A 19,449-nucleotide genomic window follows, 5' to 3' on the forward strand; every position below is an offset into this window, starting at 1 on the left:
CCCGCAGATGGATCCCTCTGAATCCCGCAGAGGAACTCCTCTAAATCTCGCAGAGAGATTCCTTTGAATCCTGCAGAGGGATTCCTCCGAATCCAGCAGGAGGATTTCTTCGAATCCCACAGGGGGATTCCTTCAAATCTCGCAGGGGGATTCCTTCGAATTCCTCAGAGCGATTTATCATAATCCCGCTAGAATTCCACTAATGTGCTCAAGGACTTTGGACAGAATGTTTAAACTCAATCGAATCCCTTTTCTCCATCCCATTTATTTCATACTACGATTTCACTATCGGTTGCGTCTGTTTGCCCAGCCAGACGTAGGCATCGTTGGCATTCTGCTCCAGCAGCAAGGCTCCCACCTCTCGCAGAACCCTCTCATGATACTTATTCACCAGTTGCACCTCGTGGTCACTCATCAACGACACGTCCATAAGCTTGGTCTGCAGCGGCGCCACCGTATTGGTGTAGAACGTGAGTGCCCCTCGGCCTCCAAAGTCGTGCGCCACGTTAGTCTTCACCACCTGGACAATGTCCTCCAGTCGGATGCCGAACTGATTCGCTTCGTAGTATCCCGGCTCGTTGGAGGTGAACATGTTCTCCTGAAGACCTTGATTACCCGGGGATGCAGTGTTCGACACTATGGACGGCGGGTATTCGTGAACTCCCAGGAACGATCCAATACCGTGTCCGGTTCCGTGGCCGTAGTCAAGCCCAACGTCCCACAGCGATCGACGTGCCATGGCGTCGAAGAACGTTCCGGATGTCTTTGTTGGAAATACGGCTGATCCGAGACTTAGGAAACCCTTGAGGACGCGAGTGAAGGCCTCCTTCTGGAAGGCAGTTGGTTCGCCCATGTGCACCGATCGGGTAATGTCCGTCGTACCATCAAAGTACTGACCACCGGAATCGATCAGGTAGATGTTATCTCTTGTAATCAGGGTGTCCGTCTCTTCAGTTGGACTGTAATGAACGATGGCCCCATTTGGACCGAAGGCACTGATAGCGGTGAAACTCAAATCAACGAAGTTCTCCTGCATACTTCGGAACTCACGCAGCTTCGCCGCTCCCGACAGCTCCGTTATATTCTCTGAGTCCACGTTCTCTTCGAGCCAATGCAGATATCGAACCACGGCCGCTCCATCCCTCACGTGAGCTTTTCGCATACCTTCCGCTTCGACGGCGTTTTTGACGGCCTTCATCGAAGCCACTATGCTGTACAGTTGGATTCGTTGCTCGGCCGGCACCTTGGAGTAGATCGCTTGACTGCACGAGGTAGCAATGATCAGCTTGCCACCGTCCTCCGCCAGGGTTTCAATACCATCCAGTATGTCTCCATAGTCTCGAACGACTACGGAGATTCCCTCCTCTCGGAAGTGCTCCTGGATGGTTTCGTTAATTCGATCTGGATTGGTGAATAGTAAGATCTGACTCTTGGATACGATCACGTAGGCGAAGAACACCGGATTGTATCGAATGTCCGTTCCGCGGAGATTCAGCAGCCCTGAGAGTTGATGGAATTTCTATTGATTAGTAAGTCATCTAAAGGTCGCGAAGTTACATACAAGCAATCTCATCCAGTCCGTTGATTACAATAGCCGAGGCCTTATGGGTGTCCAAGGTATCCCGGAGCTCAGCCATCTTCTCGGAAGATCGTTTACCTACGAAGATAAATCACGTTGAACCAATTTGAATAAGATAATCCAAGAACCTCACCAGAAAACCGAATATCCAGTCGGATCAAATCTCCGCTGGTCTGCGTGGGACGATTGTTCCACACGATATCCACTGGATTGCGCTCCAACGTGACCAACCGATGACCACCAGCGATCAGAACCCGTCCCAGTCGATCGAACTCGGTGCTCGCGATCAGGAAAGGGTCCGTGCCGACCTGAGAACCCGAGGGTAGATTGTCCAGCAGCCATTGGTCACGTGTCGGTACGCCGGAAAGGCCTTCCTTCATCAGGGTCCAGTAGGTGGAGTCCAGTTGGTTTTCCGCCTGCAAATGGTACCGAGAGTCGGTCCAAAGAAGCGCCTTGTCCAGGGTTATAATGGCCGTTCCTGCAGAACCGGTGAAATTGGTGACGTACTGCAGTCGGCGATCATGCTGGGAGATATATTCGGTCTGGAAATAGAAGAAAGGGAATTAAAAGAAGAGCTTGTGAAGGATTTATATCGAATGTCGTACGTTGTGGGCGTCAACGGAAGGAACGATGTAGGCTGCCACGGAATAGTCCTGCATGTGACTGCGGATATCCGTCAGGATTTGGTCCATCGTTTTTGGGGTGTCATCGAACATATAGTCGTCATCGTTGTTGAGCGCTCTGCAGACAGAGAAAGAAAAATAATGTATAATGATGACATTTCATACGTAAATGAGCCTTGCAATTGATGATCTTCATGAAATTAATCCAGGTAGATCTAAGTCATTTTACATCTACTCCATGAATAACACCAGAACCTGATGCACCTACTTTCTCAAGGCAACCTTCAGTGTTGCTTCTGTAATGCTAAAAACCTTCGATCACTTGTTTTCCAAAAATGTTTCAAAGTGGCTCTCAATTGATATTCTGTCTAGCTGTACTGGAGTAGCTACTGAGTAAAATTGAGAGAATTCTCAGTTTTGCCGAGGAATACTTGAAGTAATCTCTGAAGAAATTCCTGAAGAAGAACATGGTCTACTCCTACATGAACCCAAAAGACTTCCACAATTATCTATGGAGGAAATCTTTGGCGCACGATTAAAATCTTGAAGGATTCTTTGGAGCGATCGCTAATACAATCATAAGGAAAAGTAGTGAAGTAATCCCTTCCGGATACTGCAGGAATTTCTGAAAGAATCACTACAGAAACACCTGGGGATATCTAGCTAGCATCATCTGGCGGAAACATTAAATGTACGCCAGGAAAAATCGTTGAATAATTTACAGGAGAAATAAGTGGAAAATCCCTCATTTAATCTTTGTAATTTATTCCTAATTATTCTATTTTCTGAATATCGCTGGAGGAATCAGTTGAGCATTCTCTGAAAAAATCACTTCTGAAGTAAAATTTTTTACGGTATATTTAGGTAAGTCCTGGATGAATTCTTTGAATAAATCTGTATGAATTTTCGTAGAAATCCTATGACGAGTAGCAACTGAATAAATTGGCAGAAGAATTCTTGTAAGAAAACTGGAAAGATTCTTGTGAAGAACACTTGTAGTGACCTCAAAAGGAACCTCTGGAGAAATGCATAGTCAACTCCTACAGGAGTCTTTGAGAAATTTCCCGCAAATATCTAGGACATCTCCTGAACCCTTGTGGACATCTTGGAGGATGGTAACCGTTGAAAAAATAATAAGAAAAATATTGGAGAAACACCTGAACAATTTGAAGAATATTGTTCAGGTATTTCTCCAATACTTTCCCGAGGTATTCCTAAAGAGTGATCTTGTGAGAACCTTGAAGGAGCTTCCTGAACCACGTTTCTCAACCGGAATGCCATGGAACCCGACCAGTTGAAAAACTCGCTTCAAACAGTATCCCTATAAGAAGTAATCCCTGAAAGATATTTTTTGAAGGACTCGATGGTAGAATACCCGGAAGAATCCATAAGGAAATTTCTTCAGAAATCCTCTTAAAAGGCAGAATATTCATAGAAATTACTGCGGATTTTTGAAAACCCCTGTAATGTTTTTGGATTTCTGGAAAAATCATCGTAAGAAATTTTGAAGGTAATACTTTTGAAAACTCTGACGAATAACTGGAAGATCTGTTTTTGAAATCCTTGGAAGAACACCTGCTGAAATCCGTGGTAAAAACTTCTATTGAAAATGTCTTCGAGGATTTTCTGGAGTAATTTCGGAATGGGGCCATGGATGATTTGTTGGAAGAACTACTGGAGGGTTCCCTGAAAAACCATCCTATGTAGTAAAGCTATTGAAGGAATTATTGGAACAACTACTATAAAAATTCTAAAAGAAGCTGCCACAATAATCTATCGATAAATTCCTGTAAGTATGCCTTGATCTTTGTTGCTCATCCGACGGATGCCAACACAAATTATTCGAGGCGGACACTTCACCGGTGCACTGGATCCACTCCAACCACTAAGGGCACTTTTTCGTTTCTTCCGGTGGAAAGAAAAACACGTTTTGATCACTTTAACACTTATTTTATTTAAAAAGAAAACTTAACAGAAACTTCATCACTTCACTCGACGACCTATCGCGTTACAATAATCATACGCAACTCTTTCTACAAAGGTGGTAGCACTACTTGCTGTGTTGCCAGGGGGAGCATAAAACGCAATCGCAGTAGTCGGAGAAACACACTCAAAAAAATCAGCTATGAACCGATGCACGATTTCACTACTTGACGTTTGAGCGGTACCATGTTATTTACGTGACTATGGCAACGAGTGAATTCGGCACCGCTCAAACGTCAGATTAATGAACTCGTGCATCGGTCCATGGATCAATGCACGAGTTCACTAATTTGATGTTTGAGCGGTGCCGAATCCACTTGTTTCCACGGCACCGCTCAAACGTCAAATAGTGATCTCGTTCATTGACCCATGCATGAGTTCACTAATTTGATTTTTGAGCGGTGCCGCGGTGCCGAATTCACTGGTTTCCATGGCAACGAATGAATACGGCGCCGCTCAAACGTCAAATTAGTGAACACGTGCATTGGACCATAAAAGCTGTCAACTCAGCGAAGACTGTACAATCTTTTTAAAACACCTGAAGAAATACTTAAACGCTAAACTGCCTGATAAACCGTGGTGCTTTTTTCCTGCAGGAATTTCTATAGGAATCTTTGAATAAGTCCATAGAATAATGACTGGAAAAATCAATGTAGAAATTACAGAAAAAAAATTATGAAGGAAATCCCAAGACAAATTAGGGAGGAAATTTTTAGAGATTTTAATCTTTTTGAACTATCTTTTCTAATGTTCGGTATTTCTTCAAAATTGCTGAAACATTTACAAGAGAAATCGCTGGTAGTATAAATTCAGAAATTCATAGACCCTTAGAATCCATAGAAACTGCTATAGTAAGCCCTAGAGACATTTTCTGACGAATTAGTGATAATTACGTGTTTCCCTCTGAATCGTTATTATTCTTTGGAATTTCTGGGAAACTAAGCTAGAAGCTGGAATTCCTAATACCCCTGAATTCAAAACATAATCTAATAATGATTACAACAGATATGCGACCTCTTCTGTTCAAAACATTCCTGAAATAATTAGCGGGAACGCACGCCGTATTGCATTTAAAGCACATTTTTTTCCAGAAAGTTTGAGGTATCAGCTTCTTTTCGACTGTATGCATCCAACGTACTCTCACCCTTTACGAGTTCGTTGACATCTGCCTGATCACCCGAATTTTTAGTATCCTCACTAAACGAACTGCCCAGTGCAGTCTTTTATATTCTTGACAGTATAGCAAACGCTCCATAACTTGATACTGAAAGAACAGTAATTCGAGAAATGCCTCTTTTTATAATGGTTTCAAATCTCATTAGGCTAATATTTTCAAAGCTGAATGATCACTTCGACATCTGGTGGCTAGTAGGAGAACCGTCATAAAAGAGGTTGGGTTGAGAACGCACCGTGTGCAGCATAGGAAGGAGCACACATATTACACTTTTTCTCGAAATAGTTATGTTGTAGACGATCAGAGAGCATTGAAAAACATGATAAACTTTTTTTCCTTCCAAAATGTACAGATCCGGTCAGTGCTCATGTACGATTTGTGGGATAAAATTGCAACATCGGTGTTTGGCTACATAGGTTATAAACATCCGGATTCTTTGTTTGTGGCTAAATTTGTTGTGAAATCATGCGTATCGCAAGAATAAAGGGTCAAAATGATTATGCCAATGGAAAACAGTTTAATAATGAATTGATTATGAGCTAATTTTTGGGTCGAAAAATTGAATTTTGGACGTAAACAAACATTTTCAATGACATTTCTCTCCTTCTTACCTAGCGACCTCTATGCTGGTGGCGCATTAAATTTGCCTATATCGAAATATGCAATATGGAGTTATAGAAAGTCAAAGTTAAGTCACCAGTCACCGTGCGGCCTCCATTCACCGAGCACATATACACACAGCAAAAATTTGTGAATATTAAACAACACGCAATTATGAGCTTTATTCGATTAGCATGATAAACACAATCCCCAAACACGAATCTATGACAAAAGGTCGAAAGACAAAAGGTCGAAAGGACAGAAGGTCGAAAGACAAAAGGTCGAAAGGACAAAAGATCGAAGAACAAAAAAGAAGGGACAAAAGGTCGAAAATATATATGCAAAGAAGGAAAAATTTCCCACCAAGCAAATCATATTCGACCTTTTGTCCTTTCGACCTTTTGTATTTCGACCTTTTGTCCTTTCGACCTTTTGTCCATAAACCACCTCCAAATTGCCAAATAACCTCCAAATCATCACTTCCAAGTTAGTTCTAATAACCTCCGTTATATGAAATATGGTGGCGCGTCGATCGTCGCAAGTTTATCGTTAAACAGTCAATAGTTTCCCCCAGGTTTGGAGCTTGTGGGTTTCATCCCCCTGATCTATTCAGAGCTGTAGCAGAAGATGATAAACAGGTGCTCATGATGTGTTGCGAATTATGATTGTTACGGAGAGCGGTAAGTGAGAGATACTCTCAATTTTCTTAGGATTTAATTCAGGCTATAAGTTTTACCCTCGTGCAAAAGTTTGGGTTCCCCCCCCCCCCTAAAAACATACAAAAGTGTTTTGTCCATATCTCTATGATTACACGTCCAATAGGGCGTAATTCAAAACTGAAAATGCAATAGATGGCTCTTTTTCAGTGGTAGTAAAAACGAAATCCTAAAACAAAGACACCACCATGGAAGATGAACTTTAATCAAAAAGTTATCTATTCAAATTACGCTTGATTTCTAATCACTATTTTTTCGATCCAGTTTCCTTATTGCTAGTAATTTACGTTTTTCATTATTTTCTATATGTTAAAGGCATCGAGCTCCATTTGGTCGTTTACCGTGAGAAGTGAGAGCATCAACGAAATAAGTGATTTGCGCGACCGGTCAACTGCAGTAAGGTCATTGATGATGATGTATTGTCAAATGAAAAATACCAAACATAAACAAAAACAAACTAGTAGGAAGAAAGTTGATGAGGAGCTTTGGTGTGTTTTTTAAAAATTAAGTAGTTTTCCGTGTGAATGTATATCACGAAGAAGGAGGTGAGAACAGTAATTATTCAAAAAGGTTTATTTCAAGAAATTTAATGGGAAGGTCTTGTGATCGAAATCAGGCCGATACCAATTCGCATGTTACATTTATAACTAAATGTCCCATATAATTAAATCCAATATTATACTATTGAATGTTTAGGAGTTAGGACCTGTTAAATTTGTTAATAAAAACCTTGTGTTCCGGAGTACCGCAAACGCCAACCCCACTCCGACAGAACACAATTTCCCAAAAAAACGCAAAAATGCCATCCTTCGGGCGTCGTCTTCCGCCCGAGAAAACACGAGCATGAGCCCTAAGGGGTTCATAGGAGACCAAGCGACCCGAGCTAGGTCTCTTCTGTTTGAGTCGTAAACCAAGTCAGTTGTGTGTGCGGAAAAGATTACCAAAAAAAAAAGTGGTTTGAGCGCGTGTTAAGTCCGGAGGAGACGAAAGTGTCCGCTCTTTGGGAGCGTAGTTGACCGGGTATAAGGTGGAAGAAGAACTAGTGACCTCACCGGCAAGATTATCGGTTGAGTTGGCCCCGGGGGAATTATTAGACACCAAGTAGTGCCATAGTGCTCACTGAAGGGGAGAAGACCTCGTGGCAGTGTGTGACATTGTGTTGCCCAGTGTGTGGCCAGAAGTTCCACGGACAGAAGTTTGGCCATATCCGCGGTGGTCCGGTCCGTATCTTGTGATCTTGTGAAATCCCGCGCGAAACCATTTCGGCATCCCTCCCCACCGGGAGACACCCCTTACGGGTTGAGGTGGATGCTGGGAAAGTGAGTGTGACTGACGGTGGCGATCGGCGGCGGTTAGGAGAGACCCCTCTCCCCAACGAAAGAATCCTCTCGGCTAGGGAAGCTAGGCGCCCCTGAGTTGAGTCGCATGCTCTAAATAGTAAGCAAACGCAAACTTACATATTGTCGCTCCAACAAAAAAATAGGCTTCGATTTTTCGAGAATTATTTTTTCGTTGGAGAAGGGAAATATATTTAGGTGGTTGAATACCGAACCTTTAAAGAAAGAAATAATTCTCTTAAAATAACCTAAAAAATTCTGAACCGGTCTAATTTCTTTCTGGCGGGGTACCGGGGTACTCAAACTCACGATCGATTTGTTGGCTAGAGACAAAGTAGATAGCACGTGCTGGAGGTAGGAGATGTTGGTTTATTTGCAACCGCACGCTGCTTGGTAGGGTAGAAGACACACCATTTGTGCCGTCGATCGGAAGACAATAGTTGTTTATCCATATTCCATATCCATCTATATTCGTATACGTTTTGTGCATGCTTGTTTTTTTTCGTTTGATCGTATTAATAGGCACGCAGTGAACGAGAGTGTTAGAGTTTTGTAGATTTAGACTTTGCACTTTGCGTCAACCATGAACATGGATAGGAAGTATGAGTGCTTCGTGAAGCCCAAGCAAGACAGTTCGGTTTTGCGTCGTCCGATTGACTGTTTAACGATAAACTTGCCACGATCGACGCGCCACCATATTTCATATAACGGAGGTTATTAGAACTAACTTGGAGGTGATGTTTTGGAGGTTATTTGGCAATTTGGAGGTTAAAATCACCTCCAAACACTAGCGATTTTGCGGTGGGATGTTGACGTTTGATCACGAATAGATTTAGCTCACGGCAGTAGCGCAACCAGGATTTGGCTCTGGGACGGGTTTTAAAAAGTTGGATGGAAATACATTTTTGAAAGGACCTTGTTAATAAAAAAAATCAAGTTGAAGTAATGAAATATTGTTTTATCACGCATAGCAACAATGGATTAAACAAGATTACGAACTGAATTGTTCGTTAAATATGTTTTAAATTTTCAAACTTTTCTAAGCACAGCTATTTCTAATATATATCATTGCATAACTGTCACATGTTACAGAATTGACAATCCAGAAAATCGATTCAAGGTCAAAAACTTGTTTTACTTGCATTGTAAAGATTTCATGACCAAATATGTGTTGACACCTGAAAATTTTCTAAACGATCATTAAACTTTTTTTGAATAACTTTCTGTAGTGTGGCTGTGGCTCATTTGCTCATTTTTCGACAGGGGCCTATCCGAGTTTGGTTTTTCCAAAAACTCTGTTTGTTTTTTGGAGGATTGAATATAATTGATTTATTTGAAATTTTCACTACAGTTGAGAACTAACCTGAACTTCACTCAACAACAAATCTTGATATTTCAAACACTAACTTTCTAAATATCGCAAACTTTTTATTTCGAAAAATAAGGGCATTTTTCTTCAATTTTTATTTAATTTCAAAACAATAATTTTCAATGAAAAAACATTTCTCCTAAAACTTGTTTGACTCACCAACTTTATTAATTTTGCAGAAAGTGTTTTGCTGTCAAAATGTCCTCTTGAAAATAATTGCTAAATCAAAATCTAGCAATTTCTGTCAAAATTTGAGATTCACTATTAGTTAAAATTTGTAATTCTAACATCTGTGAATTTCTTGCTGAGCAAATTTACAGATCTTCCTTTGCAACAATGTAAATTTCAGGTCAATCGGTGCACCAGAAGCCAAAATTGACGTCTCCAAATGTTTCCATTTCGTAGGGAAAACGTTTAATGCGTAGATTATTCTGCCCAGTGCTGTTTTATAGAAGGAACTTGATTTCTGTTCCATAGTTGTAGAATATGATATGAATTTTAAAAATATACTTGGTAGAAATTGTTCAAAAACTATACTTCGCCTTTAATTTTTTCGGTTCTAGGGGGGGTTTTAACCCCCAAAACCCCCCCTTGGTTGCGCCACTGGCTCACGGTTTCGCGCATGTTTTCGTCGCCGGAGATTTTTTTTTTCCTGTTTTGGAGCGTCTTGCTGGGTAGTGCTTCGTGAAGCCCAAGCAGGACAGTTCGGTTTTGCGTCGTCCGATAGATTTGGCTCACGGTTTCGCGCATGTTTTTGTCGCCGGAGATTTTTTTTTTACGCGTATCGTTATTTTATACAATCCGATGACCCTGGAGGGATCGGTTTTGCTTTTTACTGGTTATTGAGCAAAAATATTACTGCACAATCGACAAGCATTTCGCGAAATACTATTTATACTATAAATAAGCTATTGTTTTCTCTTTTGATTGCCGGCATTCAAAAGACTAATTTGAAAATGCTTAAACAACAAATATTTATGGTCTATCGCCGGCTTTCTAGGCGAATCCTGACAATATACCTTCCCCAACCTCCAACTCCGTAGCACTTATGAGGGTGTCGCGGAGTCGGTGGCCTCTCATTAAGTAAGTGCTACATCAACATTTCCTTCCCCTATCCCAAGTTACGGTAAAGATGGGCGTGGCCGGGAATAGCGATATTCATGCGTTTAGTTTTCTTGTTTATGATTTGAACAAGGTATACTCCCCTGCCTTGTTCTTGAAAGTAGTCAGGATGAGATTATTAAAAAGAAACATGAATGTTGCTAGTATCCAATCTACGAAGTATACCATAACTACGCTAACGCTAACGCTAACGCTAACCATGAACATGGATAGGAAGTATCAGGTGGAGATGAGTGTTACTTATCTAACCCCTGATGAAGTTGTTTTTGAGCTCGAGATCAGGAATTTGACGAAGGAGAGAGAACGTAGTTTGAGCGTGAACCGTAGGAAGCTCAAAAATGCGTTGAGAGAAGAAGCGGATGGATAGATTCGGATCTTTTCGTACAAACGAGATCCAAAAATTGAACTCGTTGTATGTAGAGAGAGATTAGAGCAGGTGTATGACGAGTTAAATGATAGTTCACTCTATAGGCAGATGTCCAAGACGGCGCTCTTGCATTTGTATCATCGTTTGAAGCTTTTCAAACGAACGTTTGGTGTTGGCAGTTATGCTAACGATGCAACTTGGTTGTTTTCGAAGGTGATACAAACTTATGTATCATTCTTCAACGAGAATGCTTTGTACTCTCCATATTCGGTCACTGTGCAGAACACGGTTCCTCTGGAGAAGGCAGGGAGCAGCTAGTTTAGCAGCTCAAACGGCAGAACAGTCGCACGACTTAATCAATTTGGAGCAACCGATTTTGACTTCGTTGGTGGCTGCAACGGTAATATCAGCACCAACGGATACACAGCCCGCCTCTAATCCGATTCTCACTGCAGCGGAAAATGACCCACAGTTAAAGTTCCACAATTTATCTATTTCTGCCACCTCAGTGTCAGTGCCTAACGTAACACCCGTGATTACCGCGCCAATCGTCACCATAGCGTTAGGGAGTGATTTACACATGACGTGGGCAACACCACGATACCAGGTCGCGGCGCGGGTACAGTCTAGACAAGTTAGATTCGATACGGTTCGCGAATTGCCTAGTGATTTTCGGGAGCCATCTGTGAGTATTGCAACGGTACAAACGAGCGCAGTGAACACAGTAAGCTCGATACGTGCGTCGATTGTGAACAGTGTATCAGGTGTAAGAGCCCATGCAATGGGTAACCATCCGGAGTCACAACCAGTTTTCGATCAATATGCAACGCTTCAACAGCTTCCACAGAACACCGGCTCTTCAGTACCCAATACACAGTTGATGACGTCATTATGGTCAATCCCATACGACTATTCTCGAACCCAACTCCAGGTTAATTTTTCAAATCCCAACACTGGATATGCGAATATCCAAACACATAAATACGCAGACTTCGATAACCCTTTGCATTCAGTCCCGATTAATCATCGAGACTCGATGTACCAACGAACATTCCCACAAGCTGACAATCCAATCAGGGAACACAGTCCTGTACAGTTATCCGATACAATCCCACTGAGATATACTCCCACATCAGTTGATTTTGTAGGTTTGGATCCGCGTAGGAGTAACCCGACTGCGCCGAACCACACGCCAAATCCTTACGCTTCTTCAAGGAACAATTTCCCCAAATCAAATGTTAGGGCTCACACCTCAGCACCAACTCCTTCCCTCAACCCTTTCAAAGATTTGGATTTTGTACCATTGGCAAACCGATCGAAAACCATTCCGGTTGTTAAATGGCCGATGCGTTACGCAGGAGAGGTGCAGGACTCAATACGTTCCTGTGGGAGGTTAATGACTGGACACAATCGGAATTGATTTCTGAACCGGAATTGCTGAGATCATTTGGCAATCTGCTTACTGGAAAAGCAAAGATGTGGTTTATCAGTAACAAACACCGGTTCACTACCTACTCTGATCTGATTGATAGTCTTAAGGCTACGTTCCGTCATCCGGACCTGGATCATGTTGCTAGAAATCTATCAACGTAGGCAACAGAAAAATAAAAGCTTTCTGGAGTTTTTCCTTGATGTCGAGAGGAAGTTCAAAAGTTTGACCAAGTCAGTATCTGAGGAGCAGATAGCTCAAACGGTGCGGCAAAACTTGCGCGCCGACTACAAACGTGCTCTCATCGGTCGAGAGTTTCCAGATTTGTACTCGCTACAAATGGCGGGTCAAGAAATCGATGCGACAAACACCTATCTCTTCACCAAACCACAGGGGAATGTTCAAACCAATGCAATTCAGGCGACAGGGAAACCTGCGACGTTCAACACGACGTCCCGTGAACCCAGTCAAGGATCGCAAAAATTCGGAAACAAGGGTTTAAGCCAACAACAGGCTACACCTCAACAGTTCCAACCCAAGCAAGGAGCCAATCCAGGAAAACCTGGAGGAAAACCGTTTTTCAAAAAGGATCAATCAAACTTCAAACGGATGACAAGACTAAAGGAGATTCCAGACCGGAGAAAAGCGACTCCAGTGAAGGTGAGGCGCCGGAGAGTCAGAAAGGAAATAATGGATTGGAAGGCCAGCTGCGAACACATGTGCCGTTGAACGATAAGTTTGTGTGCTTCAACTGCCTAAGTCAACAGCATCTCACCGGTCAGTGTACGCAACCCTATAAAGCTCACTGCCAAGTATGCGGATTTTTAGGTTTTCCTACGCATAGGTGTCCGTTTTGCTCAAAAAACTCCCAGCGCCGGAAGGACAGGAGTCCTTCCAAGTAACTGTTTCTAGCTTGGCCGATTCTCTTATTGCATTAGGGTACGTGCCCTTACCCGAAAGCGAGGATAATACTGATGTAGATTTTCAATGTTCCTCAGTTTTATCAATAATCGATTATATTAGACCATACATAAAACCTAAAATGTTCGATACAGTCATCCGCACACTGTTGGATTGTAGAAGTCAGAGAACATTGATCTCTGACACAACCACACCGCTTTGGAAAACTTCTACCACAAAGATATTTCCAAGCAATTTGACTCTCACTAGCGCATCAGGGGACTCTCTGGACGTCGTGGGACGTGTGTTTCTTCCATTTTGGTTTGAAGGGCAAACCAAAACAATAGAGACTACGATTGTTGAAGACTTACCCGTCGAATGTATTGCCGGAAGTCCATGCACGGCATTTGATCTTCATATAACCAGAGGAGAAGAAATTCTCTTCTTGATAAATAAAGAGGAATGTTCTAATAGTAACCCACCTCGTATCGTTGAGCTAAGCTCCGAACAGGTTGCGGCACTAGAAAAAGTTAAGAGAATCTTCAAGCCAGCTATGTCTATGTCGAACACTCCATAGAACTGCCCATCAAAAAACCCAATGGGACTGTACGATTATGTTTAGACGCGCGAAAGCTCAACGCCCGAACAAAACGAGACAGTTACCCATTGGCTCACGTCGGCCGTATACTGGGACGTTTAGGCAAGACGAGGTACCTTAGCACTATCGATCTGAAAGACGCTTTTCTACAGATACCGCTAAGTGAAGATTCGAAGCCTCTTACCGCTTTCTGCATTCAAGGGCGGGGAATGTTTCAGTACACTCGCCTCCCGTTTGGCTTGACCAATAGTCCGGCAACCTTATCTCGGTTGATGGATAAAATCCTCGGAGCTGGAGAGCTAGAACCCTGGGTGTTCGTCTATTTAGATGACATCATAGTGGCTAGCGACAGTTTCGAGGAACATATCCGACTTCTCGATGAAGTTGCACACCGACTAAGGAAAGCAAACCTATCGATAAATATCGATAAGTCGTAATTTTGTAGGTCTGAAGTACCATTTCTGGAATATTTGTTGTCATCTGACGGACTCCGACCCGATCCTTCCAAAGTGGTCTATTTCATCAGTGATAAGTAGACTGGCCCAGCTCAGTATGGGAGAAAAATAAAGTTGTATGATTCCACGGGGCACCCCCCAGGATTATTTCTTGGGGTTAGAGGAAGCCTTTCTGAAAAATTCAGCTCATTTGGTCGTTCTATGAGCTGGCGCATTTGAATTGAAGTTAATATGGGATTTTCAGCTCAAACATATGAGCAACAGCACATCATCTACTGTTTGGTTCAGGAAAATTGATGATCGCGTTCAATTGGACCCAGAATGTCAAAAATACTACTTGATGTAATAGCGAAGAATATTGTAGAAGATTGTACCATGATCAAAATTAATAAAGTTGGTGTTTTAACCATCTGAAGTATATCTTGCAATACTGCTTGTATTTCTTCAACATAGCTTGAAGGTAACCACTAAGCGCATCATAGCCACCTATGACGCTGGGCGAGCTGAGGCACATGTCGCATGCATATAAGTGACTGTACAGGAGTGCTGATCTAAGCCTAACTTTCAACAACTGAAAGAGTAATGAAAATGAGATTAAATCCGGATACAACCTTCTGCAATTATGTTCATTAGGGTATCAACTAGTGTGTTTGCCATTCTGGGCTTATTTGAACGCGAACAATTAGTATATGGAACGAAACAGTAACATAGGATCAATTTTCAATATATTTGAGACGAATATCCCTTACAAATTTCATATCGATTGCGCCAGCTGGTGGAGCAACCAATTGAGTTGAAATTTTGAGAGAGCGTTTTTCTTACCCTAAGGCTCATATCTAGGGGGTGCCCCGTCAAGTTTTACAACTTTTTTGTTTAAGGGCCAGTCTAGTGATAAGGTACTATCATCGAGTGCATGTTGATGTAAAAACGGAAAACCAAATCCTGGTACCGTAATCCGGGAGCAAATTGATCACTGGGGCGAATTTGATCAGGTCGGTTCCAAAAAACATTTTTCCCCCAAGGATGCTAAAGGTCTCGTTAGTACCATAGACATTCCATATTTTCTAGTTTATAGATGTCTAATGATGATTTTAAACTACTTCATTTTTATTAGGGTCAGTTTTGTATAGAAATATTCACACTTTTTTAAGGTGTAAGCAATACAGTTGGAAATGTCGTTGCTAAACAATCCACAGGTGCTATGCATACTTGTCAACTTTAAGTGTTTGAAATGTTATGTAAGCTTAAGTATGAACTACTAAACTCATTTTTGAAATCAAACAGCAAAGCATAAAACTGTTTATTCTCAAATAATGTGCTTATTTCAAGGGAAGTTGCCTACATTTAGGCGTATTAGGCAGATTTTCAAAGTTAAATTTTGCAATAAAATTATCAAATACTCGACTTATAAGAATTTTGACATCATTTTCAGGTTCAGGAGACACAAATTTAGTAGACAGGGATATTTTTTATCCTTAAACCTGTTTTGTTATAAACTGAGCAATTTCGCCCCTGTTTGTCATCTTAATTTTTTGATATTAAAACTATTTTTATTAAATATTATTTCATGAAAAGTTGATTACATAAACTGATAAAGATCAATGGAGTACTGAATTTGTCAAAATTTTTTGACAATTTTTGAATTTCTAAGAATAACACAACAAAAAGTTGTGAAATAATGATGAATTTGCCCCCGGATTACGGTACATCTCTTAAACACTGCTTTCGAAAGAAGCTATCGCGTTGTAAATCAACCGGTATCACATTGATGCGAGTAAATTACCAATGTATTCAGACATCAATATTTAAGAGTTTAGCATTTCTCTGTATTTTATCTTGACGAGTCAACTGCCAATCACAAATTTTCGTACAGACTGGAATTCCCTTCGATTCCATCGCAATCTAATCAAAGTCAATATCATCCTTCTTCCATTGAGACTCGAGAGGATGCTGCTGCTGCTGCTTTTGGATGTGTAATCTCACAAGAACAATGCTAAAATTGTTGCTCTGATATTGACATTATCAGGAACGTCGTCATCTTCAATGCCGTCGTCGCCGTCACTCGTCTTCAACACTAATACGATGGATGTCATTATAGCGGGAGAAGAGGCCCATTATGGCTTATATTGCTCGTTCGACTGATGATAACCGCGCTTCGGGGCATAAAGAAAATTTCATTATCACCGTTCTTCGCGAGCGCGAAATATTTCGCATTATTTTCGCTTCTACAGCCGGATCAGCGCTTTACCGCACATAGAGGTCCAGAAAGTTCAACCTTTTTATACAATGTTAAATAATAATCAAGCGCGGAAAATGGCTGGGCATGGCGTACCATTGGTACCTCGCGTACTTGCAGGAATAAAATAGACCCCTTTGTGCGGTCCTTAGCCTCTTGCCCAGCAACTCCTATCCCTACCTCCTCGTGGTATTGGCCGGGGTACGAGTAACCTTGGAGAAGATCGGGTAACCAACCCCCGGTGGGAACTTTGGTCGTATGCTGACAGGGAAGGGGGGGTTTGCTTTTGCTTTTGCCTTTGCAAACCTGGAGCGTCTGTACTCCATGTTAGGAGCGGCTCACAACAGCGTCTGTTCCCCATGTCAGGGGCGGCTGATCATCGTCCGAGTGCCAGAGAAGGACTCTAAAGAAGCTAAACTGCGCACTATGGCCCTCCGAACATTTAGGGGGAATGGTCCTCCGGAAATCTAGGGGGTTGATGTCAGGCCCTGCAAGCCAACCGTAAAAACACATCAGCACAGGAACGTCAACGAGAGAATACGGACCGGAACAATCGGCAAAGACCACAGCGACGAAAAAGGACTAGCGATTGGAAACTCGGTTCATAGTGATGGGTGATATGCAAAGGCGCGTGATCGGGTGGTGGCCGATCAATGAACGAATGTGCAAGTTAAGAATCAAAGGCCGATTCTTTAACTTCAGCATAATCAACGTGCATAGCACTCCGGAAGCACTGATGATGACAAGGACGCATTTTACGCGCAGCTCGAACGCGAGTACGACCGCTGCCCAAGCCACGACGTCAAGATCATCATAGGAGATTTGAACGCTCAGATTGGCCAGGAGGAGGAGTTCAGATCGACGATTGGAAAGTTCAGCGCCCACCGGCTGACGAACGAGAACGGCCTACGACTGATAGATTTTGCCGCCTCCAAGAATATGGCCATTCGTAGCACCTATTTCCAGCACAGCCTCCCGTATCGGTACACCTGGAGATCACTTCAGCAGACAGAATCGTAAATCGACCACGTTTTGATCGATGGACGGCACTTCTCCGACATAACCGACGTCAGAACCTATCGTGGCGCTAACATTGACTCCGACCACTACCTGGTGATGGTGAAACTGCGCCCAAAACTATCCGTCATCAATGGTGTACGGTACCGACGCCCGCCCCGGTACAATCTCGAGCGGCTGAAACAACCGGATGTCACCAATGCGTACGCGCAGCATCTTGAGACGGCGTTGCCGGATGAGGGCGAGCTCGATAGGGCCCCTCTTGAGGACTGCTGGAGGACAGTCAAAGCAGCCATTAACGACGCTGCCGACAGCATTGTCGGATATGTGGAACGGAGCTCAAGAAACGATTGGTTCGACGAGGAGTGCCAGGAGGTTTAAGAGGAGAAGAATGCAGCGCGGGTTGCAATACTGCAGCATGGTACGCGGCAAAACGTGGAACGATACAGACTGAAGCGGAAACAGCAAACCCGCCTATTCCGGGACAAAAAGCGTCGCCTGGAAGAGGTGGAATGCCAAGAGATGGAGTTGCTGTACCGTTCTCAAGAAACGCGGAGGTTCTATCAGAAGCTCAACACATCCCGCAATGGCTTCGTGCCGAAATGCTGAAATGTGCCGGGATAAGGATGGGAGCATCTTGACGGACGGACGCGAGGTGATCGAAAGGTGGAAGCAGCACTACGATGAACACCTGAATGGCGCAGAGAGCACAGGCACAGAAGATCAGGACAACGAAGGCGATGGCTACGTCAGCACAGCGGACAGTGGAAACCAACCAGCTCCCATGATGGGGGATGTTAAGGATGCCATTCAACAGCTCAAGAACAACAAGGCCGCTGGCAAGGATGGTATCGGAGCCGAACTCATCAAGATGGGCCCCGGACAGGTTGGCCGCTTGTCTGCATCGGTTGATAGTCAGAATCTGGGAAACGGAACAACTACCGGAGGAGTGGAAGCAAGGCGTTATATGCCCTATTTACAAAAAGGGCGACAAACTGGAGTGTGAAAATTATCGTGCAATCACCATCCTAAACGCCGCCTACAAAGTGCTATCCCAGATTCTCTTCCGTCGTCTATCATCTATAGCAAACGAGTTCGTGGGAAGTTATCAAGCAGGTTTCATCGACGGCCGCTCGACAACGGACCAGATCTTTTCCGTGCGGCAAATCCTCCAGAAATGCCGTGAGTACCAGGTCCCTACGCACCATTTGTTCATCGATTTCAAGGCGGCATACGATAGTATCGACCGCGTAGAGCTCTGGAAAATCATGGACGAGAACAGCTTTCCCGAGAAGCTCACAAGATTGATCAGAGCAACGATGGACGGTGTGCAAAACTGCGTGAAGATCTCGGGCGAACACTCCAGTTCGTTCGAGTCTCGGCGGGGACTACGACAGGGCGACGGACTTTCGTGCCTGTTGTTCAATATTGCGCTTGAAGGTGTCATGCGGTGATCCGGACTTAACAGTCGAGGCACGATTTTCACGAGATCCGGACAATTTGTTTGCTTCGCGGACGACATGGATATTATTGGGAGAAAATTTGAAACGGTGGCAGATTTGTTCACCCGTCTAATACGCGAAGCAACAAGAGTCGGGCTAATGGTGAATGCGTCGAAAACAAAGTACATGCCGGTTGGCGGAACTGAGCGCGACAGGACCCGCCTAGGAAGCAGTGTTACGATAGACGGAGATACCTTCGAGGTGGTGGACGAGTTTGTCTACCTCGGATCCTTGTTGACGGCTGACAACAATGTTAGTCGGGAAATACGAAGGCGCATCATCAGCGGAAATCATGCCTACTATGGGCTCCAGAAGAAACTGCGGTCAAGAAAGATTCACCCCCGCACCGAATGTACGATGTACAAAACGCTCATAAGACCGGTAGTCCTCTATGGGCATGAGGCGTGGACTATGCTCGAGAAGGACTTGCAAGTTCTTGGGG

The 19,449-nt window shown here is 43.2% G+C and overlaps 1 protein-coding gene across 1 annotated transcript in view; it reads right to left on the reverse strand.

Annotated features, from left to right (window-relative positions):
* Nucleotides 1-245: 245 nt before the first annotated feature.
* Nucleotides 246-19,449, reverse strand: part of LOC5569755 (xaa-Pro aminopeptidase ApepP) — a 36,393-nt gene continuing 17,189 nt past the window's right edge. Inside the window, exons 2-5 of the mRNA XM_001652929.2 lie at nucleotides 2,185-2,320; nucleotides 1,713-2,121; nucleotides 1,562-1,657; nucleotides 246-1,500 (exon numbers count right to left, since the gene is read on the reverse strand). Of these exons, the coding sequence (XP_001652979.2) occupies nucleotides 275-1,500; nucleotides 1,562-1,657; nucleotides 1,713-2,121; nucleotides 2,185-2,320 (1,867 nt within the window). The 3' untranslated portion in view covers nucleotides 246-274. The remainder of the gene's footprint in view (nucleotides 1,501-1,561; nucleotides 1,658-1,712; nucleotides 2,122-2,184; nucleotides 2,321-19,449) is intronic.

This window comes from Aedes aegypti, chromosome 1 (genome assembly GCF_002204515.2).
Source record: "Aedes aegypti strain LVP_AGWG chromosome 1, AaegL5.0 Primary Assembly, whole genome shotgun sequence".
NCBI classification, from domain to species: domain Eukaryota; kingdom Metazoa; phylum Arthropoda; class Insecta; order Diptera; family Culicidae; genus Aedes; species Aedes aegypti.